Below are 14,083 nucleotides of genomic sequence, written 5' to 3'. Positions count from 1 at the left end.
CTTGACTCCCAGTCAACATTGCTGCATGCTGGTACAGTACACTCCTCCCCCTGGCCTTCCTTCCTTCCTCAGCTGTACAGCCACACCCACAGTGCTCCCATCCCATCCCTGCGCCCTCCCTTGCTCTTCTGCCTTCAATTACACCGTCTCTCTGATCCAACTGGATTCTCCACTCCCCTGCTCCAGTGCCTCAAGCAGAATATCTGTGTATTATTATGTATTAGACCAGATTACATAAGTAGTCTCTACTCATGTACATATAGCTGAATACAGTATATGTATATACTGTATGTGTGTATTTGTTTTATTTTGGTTTTGTCTGTGCTCGGTTGACATTATCTCTTATTATGTGAGGGTTTATTTGTGTATTATAGAGCATGGGTCTTCAACAGGGGGTCCTGGACACCTAGGGGGTCCTCAGAGTTACTACAGGGGGCCCTCCAAATCTTTGAGTGATAGAAAGTTGCTTTTCTCCTTTTTTATATTAACCTCTTTAACCCTAGTGACTGTCCATATTCTGAGAACTTTAGCCAAAAATAGCAGATCTACAAGCTCACAACGCCTCGCAGTTTTAGCAAAGAGGTTTGGTGTAGAGGGGGAAAAGAGCAGACTACAGAGAAAGGTCAACGATACACTGATGATTGTGCTGTCAAACGATGAAACTATAAGGTTGTGGGGGTCCCTGCTTCATCTCTCTCTCAACTAAGGGGTCCTTGGGCTGAAAACGTTGAAGAACCCTGGTATAGAGTGTTTCTAGGGGGTTGGAGGGAGGAGGTGTGGGTTGTACTTCTCATAATGCATACTGTATACGATTTGAATAGAAAAAAAGTTTGCACTCAAGGTAGGGAAGTAAGTAGGCATGAAGAGAGGAAACAAATCACGTGGAAAGAAAATCAATCATGTCTGTTGGGGGGAAAGCAACTCACCATTATATATTATGTTGCTCAACACTACCGATCTGTGTCCATTTTGTTTCTGCCCCTATGAAAGAATTTGAACAGTATAAATATCAGGTTAAATATCTGAGCATAATGTAAGTGTGTTTATCTACATTATGTGGGCAGACCAATCAAGGCTGATCAATAACACCAGAACATGGCTATGTGCCACATACTGCAGACAGATTGTTCCCTGAATGCACCATATCAGTTCCCATTATGTTTTTGATCTTCATTTGCCCCATGTGCATTTCAAATATATTCCACTTCCTTGCTGGTCAATGGATATGGAAGTTTTAATTCATTAATGTCCATGGTAATCTGCGTATTAGATTTTGAGATATCTTGTGTAGAAGTATATGTTTTTAATAATGGTTCATCCTCAAGGGAGATGGGCAGTATTTCTGTTACATTTTTGTCATTCAATATTATACGGTTTCACAAAAAAGATCTCAATTGAAACAAGCCTTTTTTTGTTCAGTTTTTTGGGGTGTATCCTTTTAGTTGAACTTTTACCAGTGAACTGTACCATCCTGAAACTTTTCCTATGCAAACCTCTAATAAATCAATGTTGTATTTTCAAAACAGACAAACTACTTTGGGTTAAAAAACAACAATGTATCTTCTGTGTAGTTATTGTTCATTTTCAATTTGGGAAACAGCAAGTTCATAGAATTAAATAGAATGTATCTAACTTACTTCATGCATGTTCCCAGAGTAAGTTCCTATTACATGTACCCAGTTTATATCACCTGACAAGTTTGACATCCATCTGAGTATTGCATTCCACATGCATTGCATTGGTGTAAATCTATGAGGTGGCCCCATCTAATCAAAATGTTCCAAAAAATGCTAGAACATTACAGCAGCGCTACAGGGCATAGGCCTATATAATATTCAATACAGAGATGATTGAGAAGTGTATTTTCTATATTTCTATTTGAACATACATGTATTTTAATTAAGTTCTTTGGCCCTGGTATTTTGTATTTTATTTTGATATAATTGTTTTGGGTTTATTTGTATTTTGTAACAAACATAATTTTGCTGAAACATAGCTTCACATACCAAAACAAACCGATTCAACTACTGGTCTGCCATAATATGACCCAACTAATTCCAACACACTTTGCTAGTTTGGGATGGCTCAAGGTGAAATACAGGATCAAGCCAATATCAATGGATATTCCTGTCCAAGTACTTCTCCAAAGTGAGTGCCACCCACAGACACATCTGAGGGAGGAGCAGACACGATCACAATCATTTGTTGACATTAAATTTAACCATAATGTCTTACTGTACATCTATGTGGTTTACATTTCTGACAAATAAAGTAATCAATCAATGTAGTTTTGGCCATTACGTAGAGTAGATTTCATGGCAATACAACCAGTAGCCAATAGTTCAGATCTTGTTCAACAGCTTCCTCTTAAAGGTTACTTCTTCCCTAGTTAGTGAAGAGTACAGGTATATGTAAATACATTGACCCCAAAAACCTTATAATTATCTATCCAACTGCACTTTAGGAAAATTGAAACCACTCATTTCTATCAATTCACAACATGACCATCAGTGTTTTTCCTGTTGACTGCATACGATATTGGGAACTTCTCCCAAACGACCTTAATGTACTCAAGGTTCACTGGATCAACTTCACAATTACATTAGATTGCACTTTCCTGACAGCACTAGCAGACAAAAACATAATATACACTTTGGCACAGCTCATCTGGGGATTCATTTCGATCACAAATGCAAGGTTTGGTAGTGAATCTTCCTTTGATCCAGGCACGTTGGCATGGCCGACTCTTTTGTTCATGGGGATAATGTAACCGGAGGAAAAATTATACACTAATGTACCGGTAAGAGGTGAAGCATTGAATGTAATCTGAGCACTCAGCGATGGTGAGAATGAGTGAGGCGTGTTGTAAGCATACTCAAAATATAGTAATTAAAAATGAAATAAACTATATCATTTGCATTGACTTTTGCAGTGACTGAATAGAGTTCAAGTCTTCCCCGTATGCAACAACTGATGGTCAAACAGAACACATCGTCAAAAGAAATGCTCAAAATTCTTATTTAAACACAAGAAGCATAATGTAATAATGTAACAGTTTTCTATTGTGGAATGTTACAGTATGGCGCACCGACAAGAGAAAGAAAAAATATTTTTTTATTTTGATTACCTCGAAAAGAATTACTTGCAGAAAATGTGGTACAAAAAATACAGCTGTCCAAAAGCATATATCAACCTTTTATACAACTGCATACCTCTGTACACCACCATTATCTTTAGCATTTCTGCACCACCATGGTTTTATGCTTGAGCCAAAGTCAGACAAGAGTCCTGCTAAGTGTCTCTATGGAAGCATCTTTCTGACATTTATGCCACATGGAAAACGACATAATCACAATGTAAATTATAATTTGAAACTCCCATTATATGTTATTATTTTGCCGCTTATGGCCGTCATGGTCACATGTGAAGTATCGAAACATGTACATTGTCAGTGGAATACTGCTGACAGATTCACACATCAGCATGCCACATCCAGTGACCGTTCAGGCTCACAATGCGCTGACATGAGATGCCATAAGAGCCTGTGTTTAACTAGGAGGAAACACTTTGTTTGGTGATTATCAAACTAAATTTAGAAGCCTTTGGGTTAGTGTGTGTCGTTACAGAATCCTCGTATCCAACTACATACTTGGCTTTTTCCCAGCTAAATAAATAGCCTAGTTCCTTATACTACAGTGTCACACAAGTAGCAAAAACATGCATTGTGGTGCGTTGTATATCTGCTATTTTTCTTCTTCTTTTGAAGTGGTTAAGTGTCTGTGGGTTTTATAAACATTTAACCAATTAAAGTATTAACAAGAGCTTGTGACTAAATTATTTACATTGGATCAACTGGAACAAAGGTTCCTTTCCCTCGTTTTCTGAAAGGTAGCAATTTTGGATATACAAGGTGTGCGTTCAGAAATGTGCACCCCGAGTGCACTCTCGTATTAGTTTGTATTGGCCAGTGCGAACTCACCCAAGGTTTCCAACCGACAGAAACAATATATAAAACCAAAGGTCTGTGTACACTCCTCAAAATGTGTTTTTTCTAATTATTCGTTCATAATAATATTTATTATTTTTGTAATAGGTTGCCTTTTTCCAGGGAATTGAAATCGTAATGTTATAGCTATTATGACATTGTAGACAATTTTGCTCTTACAAATTCGTGTCAGTTTGCGGAAGGCCCTTTCCCATTTCAGGAATGAGTGTCCTTCCCTCAAGCCTCCGACACTCCCCAATACAGAAACTGTAGAGATTAGTGCAGAAGAACTTGACTGGCCTGCACAGAGGCTACAACAACTTTAAAAAATTAATTGCAAGCACACAATTGTCTAGAATATCATTGTAGGGGTGCCACAGGGCTCACCTGGTAAGAGAGCATACCACATACAGTAAATATGGCTTGCCCAGGTTCAAATCCAACCCAAGGGTATTTGCTTCATTCCCCAGCCTCCCTCCCACAAACTTCTGTCTCTGTTCAGTCTCTATCCAAACAAAGCCAGAATACTGAATAAGTCACCAATCAATCTGCCTCTGCGATGCCTTTTCACTTCTGCAGCTCGTAGCTATGTAATAAGGGCACTAATTAGGGGTGATCACACTGAGACAATTATTTTCCTATGGTATAGGGCGCCTGACATTTTTCTAGCGGTTTCTAAACTTGCAAATTTAAAATATTATGCCAATTTGTAACGCTCCTTCCAGTTTTGATGCCAATATGTTAATAGTGGGGAAAATGGGAGAATCCATAAAGGATATTAGACTCAATAATTGAATCCAAGTTCCTTGATTATTTTATCACTCGGTTATGAATGCAGGTCCACTCCATAGACGCACAACATTATGCTCAGATCGCGGTTTTGCTAAGTAAGTATTTAAGCATCTCTACCTGCAGCGATGAACAAGAAGTGATTAACTTCCTCCTCACCACTGAAATGATGCCACTTTGTCTACGTATCATGGAGTCTGGCAGTGAACTCTACAAAACTTTTTTTTTGTTTTACTTTTGTGTAGTTAATGAATGAATGAATGCAACAGATGCACATTCATCCACATCATCATTGTGTGGCTAGAGGGATGCCACGGGCATCTGTGACCTGGCCTTCTTGGAGGTTCTTTACCAGCTGGGCCAGCCAGCGCTTGGTGGTGGTGTCATCCTTTAGCACCTGGGCAAATGTACTGTCCTTCAGCTGGTCTGGCAAACACTGGCGCAGGGCTTCTCTGGCTCTGTTCAAGAAAGAAAGAAAGTGTCGATGCCGTTAAAGATAAAAGTGCACAGTGTATGTTTTCTAAGTAACACAATTCAATATAATGTACTTTTAAGTATTCTGAACGTAGTAGTAAGAAAGTTTTCAAAACATTTTTCTTTTTTGGGCAGGTGAAGTTTGCTTTCAGGTTGCCCGACTGGGCAAGTGCTCATTTGAGAGGGGACACAACCGTCTATAAACAAAACACCAGATATCTGTCTAAACACCTGAACCTGACCAGCGCACTCTGTCTTCTGGTCTGTGGAATGTAACAAGTGTGCAACCATATATATTAAATCATAGTTATGTAGGCATTTGGATTTTTAGTGCACAGCCCCAGAAAGCAAAGAAATAAGTGTTAAATTGAGAGGTAATTAAAATCTTACCTACAGTATCATTTCATAATGGACAATTTACTTTTCAGGCAAGTGGGCCTGACCTTCGGGCAAGAAGAACATGACCTGTACTTGCCCGACGGGCAAGTGCCTCTGACCCTTAGTGTCAACCACTGCTCAGGTCTTATTCACACCAATTCTGAACTTTGAAGGCAAAGTTCAACTGTGTGTTGCACTTAACAGTTCAGAGAGACCAGTTTAGAGCAGTGATGTCAGGATAGCAGCTACACTGGTGTGGTGACAAAACATAGCATGGCTGCCTCCTAGTGGCACAATAACACCACCTCATAAGATGAGAAATGAGCATGGTAGTCCCAAGTAACTGTCCTACCTGAGATTATCCGAGAGGCGGAGGTAGCAGCGCACAACGTGCTTTAACAGACGTGCCGATGGCTCTTTAGAAAGCTGAAGCACCATTTTCCCCTGTAAAGACAAAGAGAATCAATACATCAAACATATATGAAGTACATCATAAAACACAAAGTGACATTACCATCTATACCACTTATGTCAAGTTGGTGCACAAAGACAAAGTCATGTGAATGCATGCAAACTGTGACTTTTCCAAGCTGTACTTAAATAGGGCTGTCATGATCCAAACATTTTATTTGACAGTTAATCGTCATAGAAATAATTTTGATTAATGATTTAATTGTGTTTTGGGCATTACACATTTGAAATTATGAATACAAATCTAATTTATTTGCCTTTTAGGCTTTGTAAACCCAAATTTCATGGGGTGGGGGCAGATTTGAGTATACACATTTCAGAAATGGCCCTAAATGTCCAAAAAGGGTACAGTAGTTGGAAAGTTGACATGTTCATCTGGCTGTTTATACAGATTAATGGAAATGGTCATGATGATTATGCATACTAATAATAACAATGATGTACCAACAGTTCTACTTACAAGGATCATTGCCACATGGGAGAAGCGCTCATATGTCTGACATATGTAGGCCAGCCCTGTGTCATCCAACAGGATCTTCTGCAGTATGAAAGTAGCAACCTGTAAGGAAATGTTCATTAGTTACACAAAAGTAAAGGCAAGAGGGTTATGCAAAGAATGGTAATCAATGGAATGGAAGCAGTAAATAGTTTAGTGATCGTCTTTGCTAGCATACACACACTGACAAAATAGACACTCACTGTTTTGGAAAGTTCGCTGCCTGACTCCATGATGCGTAGACAAAGTGGGATGATTTCAGTGGTGAGGAGGAAGTTAATCACTTCTTGTTCGTCAGTTTTGACCAGTGCACCTTTTGTCAAGAAAGAAATTACAACTTTAAGTCACTCTACTGAAAGTGAGCAAACGGTTTTGTGATCGACCCACAACGTAATACAACGTTTATACATGTAAGAAATAAAGAAGCACACGTACAAAGCTTTGTGTATCAGGATTCATATTGCAAGTACAGTAACAGTATTCAGAGGAAAATGGGAATATTATATTTTTAGACAGAAAAAGCTGTGGGCAAGGGATTCTAAACAGGTCTCAAAAGCATCACAAATATACTAAGAGAGAAATATTCATAAACGCTATAAAGTGCTCACAACATAAGAATGTCCTTCTGGCTTCTCAGGTGACTTTCAGATACTTTGTTCTCTTTATAGCTTTAATATATTCATTTCTTTTTATCTGACTAATATCTGAAATATTAGTTTTTCACCTCTAGTTTTGTGGAAGAGAATACTTTACCTATGACACCTAGGCTGGTGAGACGCAGGTACTCAAATGGCCTCGTTTTGCTCACAGTGTGCAGGAAGGGGTAAAGGAAAAGTGGGATGTGAGCAGCAAGAAACGCCGACCTGAGGATTTGAACAAGATATCACAAATACCTCATTTAAATGTTTTTGTTTCCCCCTTTTCCCATCAATGAACAGCTGCCAATTCCCCATGTGGAACCGTGACCCCATCATACCAATGCCCTGGGAGGTTGAGCCTATCATTCTCCTCCTCTGATACACATGGGGTCTCCAAATTATTCTTTTCACCATAACCGTGAGGAATTTCAGTAGGGCATAACGCACAGAGGTTCGTGTTATCCCTCCCCACTGACCAAGGACATGATCCCTCGCTGCCTTCAAGTTCTCACAGTTAAACACTGAAATTCATGTTATACTTAAATATACGGTAAGTTCTTCAGTGGAAATGAAATCGCAAAGGTTTCAGGCAAAAACCTCAACCTACAAGACAAGCACATAAAGAAACAATTCTGCAATACTAAACAACGTTCCATGGTCCCCAATCCATGGTCCATAATTAAAATTAGTCTGTACCTGGTTTCAGGGTGTGAGGCCACACACTGCAGAAGTGCCAAGGCATTGCAGACTCTGTTTGATTGGTGAGCTGTCAGCGTGGGAGGGTTTATTGATGGATAAATGTTCACGATTTCCTAAAAGAAATGTGAAGAAAATAAATAAATAAATCTTCAGTTGAAAATATACAAATATGGTAATTAACAACAAACAGCTTCTAATTGCTAAATCCTAACATGCAGCCATAACATACTGTAATTGTAACCCTATTGCATAATAGTCATCTTTGTCGGGTGGAAACCTCATTATGTCCAATACAAAACTGATACTTCAAAATTCAATAATAGCAAAACTAGCAGTCAGATCTACAAGCTCAAAACATGCTGCTTCGCACCACGTTTCGAGCTTGTGGATCTGCTACTTTTGAGTGAGGGCATTCATTTCCAAAAAAGAAAAAAGAAAAGGGAAAAGCACAAAAAGAAAATATGGAGATAAGGTTTCTGCCCGACAGTGACAATATTTGAAGGGAGTCAAATGATACTGTGTCCGTTATGATCCCCCTGTATGTAGACTAACATGATAAACCCCAGTTGGATATTTGAAATTAAACATTTTCAAATAGTCAATTAGACAGTTCATTACACTGTCAGTGTACGGAGTCATGATCCCTGTCTGCCGAGTGTCCCTGAGGATGACAAGGAATTCAGTGGGGGGTTAACTAAAGTTCCACACCTCTTTTCCCAAACCTTTCACACTTTTACATTATAACTAATACCTGACGGATTGGGACACAGACAGGTCCTTACCTGTAAAAGGGCAGCAATGGTGCCACAGGAGTGCCAGAGCATGGGTGCCAGGTCTGGCACAGACTCCCGTTTCTTGCTAAGCTCCAGCAGGGCATTTTCTCTGGTCTCTGGGCTGGACAACTCATTGATCCACTGGTAGATCTTCTCTCGGTCCACCTGGGCCAGGGCTGTGGTTACAGCCTGCACGGTTAACAAACACGTTGTGAGATGTGATTATTTGAAACCACAAGTATTATAATAATAACAGTGGTGGAAAGTAACTGAGAACATTTACTGTGGTAAAGTACTGTAATCAAGTGCACTTTTGAGGTACTTTTTTCCCCACTTTTCTGTACTTTTACTTCTACTCCACTAAATCTCTGGCACTGGCAAATATTGTGTTTAACACTCCACTACAATTATTTGAAAACTTTAGTCACTAATTTTGTAGATTTTGGATTATTACAAAACATACATTAACCAGCCCTATATGTACATTTCGGCCATTGGAAAATTATTATTTTGAAAATATTTTCAAATGAGTTTGAACATCTAAAAGTTTGAAATGGGACATTCTGCGTACCGAGTACTTTTACTTTTGGTACTTTAAGACAGTACATGTTGATGTCAATACTTCTGTACTTTTACTCTAGTACATTTTGAATTCCGGACTTCTACTTGTAACAGAGTGTTCCTACACTACAGTATTGATACTTTTATAAAGTAAAACATTTGAATACTTCTTCCACCACTTGACTGTAACGCAGACAAACATGTGAGACAAGCTAATTTAGCCCAGTTTCCAGTACTCACTGCTCCTGTAGCCAGCATTCTGTGCAGCGCCTGGATATGGTCCCCCGGAGGTTGTTGAGACCCTATTGTAAATGTTGTCCCGAACAGCGACAGCAACACAGCTTTACACTTTTAATTTTACTATTCTTTTAAAGTGTTTACGCTACAGTAAAACTGGTTGACTGCAAGAGATACACGTCAAAGCTAAAACGAAAGCTAACGTTAGCTGCGTGCTAAAGCTGAACACAATGCCAACATAAACGCGCGCGTCTACATTTCCAAAGAAGACATTTTACTGATTTTAGACACCGTTAATCTCCTTAGCTTGTTACATAAATGTCTTCTTTTTGTAATTACTTCATTGAGGTATAATAACCAGCTTAAATAACGCAGTCACGACTTTCTGTTTTGTTCATATTAGCAGAGAAATACAACATACAACCAAAGGATGGATCCCGTTAAGTGAATTATCCCATAGGTCGTAGGGATATACTCGCGTACTCGCACTGTGATTTGCTGGTTTATTGTCTGCTCAACCAATCACAACGCCCCGGCCTTTCGGGTTATGGGATCGAGTGTAGGAGGAAATAAATCGACCCAGAGCCTTCTAATCAGAGAGTCCTGCCACTGCGGGGTCAGAAACAGCGCTGGTCACGTGGTTCATTGTCACTTTACACCTCATAGACTTCAATGCATTTTGTAAACTTCCGGTTCGCCGTTTGTCACTATACGCCAATAGATGTGTGCGTAGAAGACCTGGCCCCATGAAGTGAACGGGAGTGACGCAACTCTTCATTCATTCTAGGGCTCTGAACCGACCTACAAACTCACAATTCTCCTCATCTCTATTGCATCTGGGACGCGCTGTGAGCTTGTAGATCGGCTATTTTGCAAAACTAGGCTTTCTCTGCAGCATCCATGGGGAGCTATTCCTTGAAATGCATTGGCAGAATCCGCTTGTTTTGATTGATTGAAGACTTTATTAGAAGTTTGCATAGGAAAAGGTACAGTTTCATGACGGTACAGTTCACTGGTACAAGGTCTACTAAAAGGAGATCCATGAAAAGACTAAGCTTATTTCCACTGGAAACCATTTAAGTATCTCATATAACATTGAATGACAGACAGATAGAACACAGTACTATGCAGTAGATATGTAAAGAAAAACAAAACAAAGACAGTAATTCTTAAACAAACAGTATATACAAAGAAGGGGCAGGGGAGGGTAGGGTTGGGGCTAGGTTCATTATTACCAGTTGCGAACGGCTGCTGCCTGTAAGTGGCTTTTCAGGGCAATTTTAAAGGATGCAAGTGATCCACACTCCTTTATGGCCTTCGGTAAGGCTTTCCACATTTTGGTGGTATAGCAGAAAAAAGAGTTTGACCCTTTGTTGGTTTTGACTCTGGGTTGAAAGTGATCTGTGGCGCTGCCTCTGGTGTTGTAATTATGGACATCCTTAATGTTTATAAAGTATTTTGACAGGTACTTGGGTATCATAGTGGTGTAGTGTATCTTGTACACCAGGCCCATTGCAAGCTGCTGTACTCTGTCATCTACTCTGAGCCACCCCACTCTTAATTGGTGAGTAGCGGTGAGGTGAGTCTGATAGGGAAGGCTAAGCAGGACCCTAATTAGTTTATTTTGGGCTGTTTTGGGTTGTTGTGACCTTTTTACTCAATTACTATAAATACTAGTTCAATTATGACAACAATGTCATGTTAATAACTTGGATCTGTCTGTGAACTGTTAAGCCTCATTCACACTACAGATATATAGTTGAACGTTTAGCTTGATAATTCAATGTAATCTCAATGGAAACCAGCTTTAAAGCTTTCAAAGCTTCGTTCTCAGGGTCTCCTGCATCTTTAAAGCTGGTTGTCTCCACCAGCCGAAGGCTGAGGGGAGAGTATGTTTTCCCCTCCGTCCGTCCGTCCGTCCGTCCGTGCGTCCGTCCGTGCGTCCGTCCGTCCGTGCGTCCGTCCGTCCGTGCGTCCGTCCGTCCGTGCGTCCTCGCAGTTTGTGTGCAGCTAATCTCAGTCGCCGTTGGCCCGGTCGCTGCCAAAGTGAGCACACACATTCCCTGGATGCCAATCTAGAACCTCTGCCCTAAATTTTTCAAATGGGCTTTTTCTAGCGCCACCTAGTGGCCGATGTTCGCAAGACACATTTCTGTGCACTACTCTTACAGATTTGTTCCAAAAATCCTACAAATCGGTAGGCAGTATCTCGACAGTCATGTGATCGACACGGATCTGTCCGATTTTTCATATTCCATCCTGATTGGCTAAGATTGGCTTCCAAAGTTTGTAGGATTGAGCCGTTTGGAACAAAATGCCTCAAATCCCAAACGCAAAGTGCAATTATCATGAAATCGCGCACACACGTTCCCACTAGGTCGAAGAAGAAATGCCACTTAAAATCTTTGAAAGCAGCCTCATGGTGGCGCTATAACAGGCCGATTTGTGGTTTTACCTATAACTCCATCGATCAGTTTCAAACTTTGTAAGCGCATTCCCTAGAGGCCAAGGAAAAACCCTTTCCCTGCATTTTTCACATCAGCCTTTTATAGCGCCACCAGGAGGCCGACTTATGTAAAACACAATTTTTCCTATTATTCCTTGAGATTTTATCCAAAAATCACGCAAATCGGTACACAGTATCTCTATAGTCATGTGATCAAGTCGATCCGTCTGATATTTCATATTCCATCCTGATTGGCTAATATTGGCTTCCAAAGTTTGCAGGATTGCTCCGTTTTTGAACAAAATGCCTCAAATCATCAACGCAGCTTGCGATTACCGTGAAATTTGCCACACATATTCCCACTAGGTCAAGGAACAAATGCTACCTTTTTCACATTGGCCTGTTATAGCGCCACCAGCAGGTAGACTTTAGCAAAACACATTTTTGGAACACAATGCTTCAAATCATGCATGCAGCGTCCGATTGCTATGAAAGATCTAAGGTGAAGAACATATGCCACCCTTTTTACATTGGCCTATTATACAGTAGCACCACCAGGATGCACAGCCTGGTGGAGACCTGTGCTCGGAAGAGCACTGCTTCTAGTTTCCATTGAGATTACATTGAATTACCAAGCAAAACATTCACCTATATATCTGTAGTGTGAATGAGGCAAATGCTGCATTCACACTGCAGATATATAGTTGAACGTTTTGCTTGCTTGGTCAATGTTATCTCAATGGAAACCAGCTTTAAAGATAGCTTTGAAAGCTTTAAAGCTGGTTTCCATTGAGATAACATTGACCAAGCAAGCAAAACGTTCAACTATATATCTGCAGTGTGAATGAGGCATAAGTCGTGTTTTCTTAATGAAATCTCAAACATAAAAGCCACAATTTCAAATAAAAAATGGTGAGCACACCGGAACAACCGACCCCGTTGACCGGGCCGATTGTTCCCATCTATATTGGTCAGTTGTTTTGCTATTCTAAATGTCCCAGTAAATCATTTATACAAAATTCAAACTCATAGAAAGTGTTCAGAGACATGTTTTCTTTCATCTTTAATGTCAACAAAGTATTTTTTCCCTAAATCAAAATTTTCCTTTGAAAGGAGGGGTGCATTTCCCTGTCACTTCCTTGTTGTCTGAGAGGCACAACCGAACCGAACCGAACCGAACCACAAAGTTGTTCCTGGAAGTAGAAACAACCTACCCCCCTGACAAAGTTTTTTGTAAAACATAATATAGGTCTTGCTTTTTGATACTGACAGTCCAACACTTACATGAGATGATAGTGGACAGATAGATAATTAAAATGGGGTATATATTGTGAGTGTTTGACGACTAAATTCAAATCAAAACGAATAAACATTGCATGGATGCACCTGGTACGTATCCCAAGCTCATCTGGGTTTTGGGTCTCGCAACATCATAACCCTCACTTGGGTGAACCAGCCGGGGTTGATCAAGTCCTGACTTACGTCCCAGTAGCTACTCACGATCAGTCCCATTAGGAAAAGACAGGACCATTCACTCCACCGCTCTGGAACTACTCTGCCGAGACAGAGAGAGGAAATCTGGCGCATGGAAGGACTAGGCTCTGTGGATTGACTCCTGTCCGGGCCCCTACGTCTCACCATGTCCACTCCTGCTCTCACCTCAGGACCTGGTGACATTTCACTCAGGAGGAGTGGTGGATTCTTGAGCCACAATGGTACACAATAGGCAACGGTGGTGCTGCAGGCTCCGCTTGCGGCTTGAATGGCCCTCCTAAAGACCTAACCGTGGGTTTGTTGGGCTTCTTCCTCACGGAAGACACAGGCTGGGGCGCTAACCTAACCTGCTCCCGGGTGCCGTCCACCACCTGTTCTCTCCCACTAAGATTGCATCCAGCTCACTGACCGATAGCTTTTAATTTCTCAATCAGAATAGAGTGATGTACAGTGTCAAATGCCTTCTGGAGGTCCAGCATGATCATGCCACAATATTTGCCCAAATCCACCACACGTTTGATTTGGTCATTCAAATAGAGAAGGCATGTGTCTGTGGAATCGGATTTTCTGAAGCCAGATTGAAAGTCATAAATCAGTTTTTTGGGATCAGAGAATTGAAATGGGGCGGTAGTTGCCAGGTTC

General features: G+C 40.6%; 1 protein-coding gene across 1 annotated transcript; it reads right to left on the bottom strand.

Moving 5' to 3' along the window:
- Positions 1-2,826: 2,826 nt before the first annotated feature.
- Positions 2,827-9,910, bottom strand: cnot9 (CCR4-NOT transcription complex subunit 9). Its single transcript, XM_080753348.1, has 8 exons — positions 9,505-9,910; positions 8,713-8,892; positions 7,928-8,043; positions 7,347-7,456; positions 6,797-6,906; positions 6,558-6,656; positions 5,979-6,070; positions 2,827-5,232 (listed from the first exon to the last, which is right to left on the bottom strand). The coding sequence occupies exons 1-8, from the start codon at positions 9,520-9,522 to the stop codon at positions 5,064-5,066; spliced, it is 894 nt and encodes a 297-aa protein (XP_080609474.1). The 5' UTR covers positions 9,523-9,910; the 3' UTR covers positions 2,827-5,063.
- Positions 9,911-14,083: the final 4,173 nt, after the last annotated feature.

Source organism: Nannobrachium achirus (assembly GCF_963921795.1).
Source record: "Nannobrachium achirus genome assembly, chromosome: 22".
NCBI classification, from domain to species: domain Eukaryota; kingdom Metazoa; phylum Chordata; class Actinopteri; order Myctophiformes; family Myctophidae; genus Nannobrachium; species Nannobrachium achirus.
This window is presented reverse-complemented; position numbering and strand designations above follow the sequence as displayed.

Coding starts and splice junctions, on each gene's coding strand:
- cnot9 (XM_080753348.1), bottom strand. Junction 6,657..6,796: donor GCAGCGAACTTTCCAAAACA/GTGAGTGTCTAT, acceptor ATTTCCTTACAG/GTTGCTACTTTCATACTGCA. Junction 5,233..5,978: donor CGCCTCTCGGATAATCTCAG/GTAGGACAGTTA, acceptor TTTCTTGAACAG/AGCCAGAGAAGCCCTGCGCC.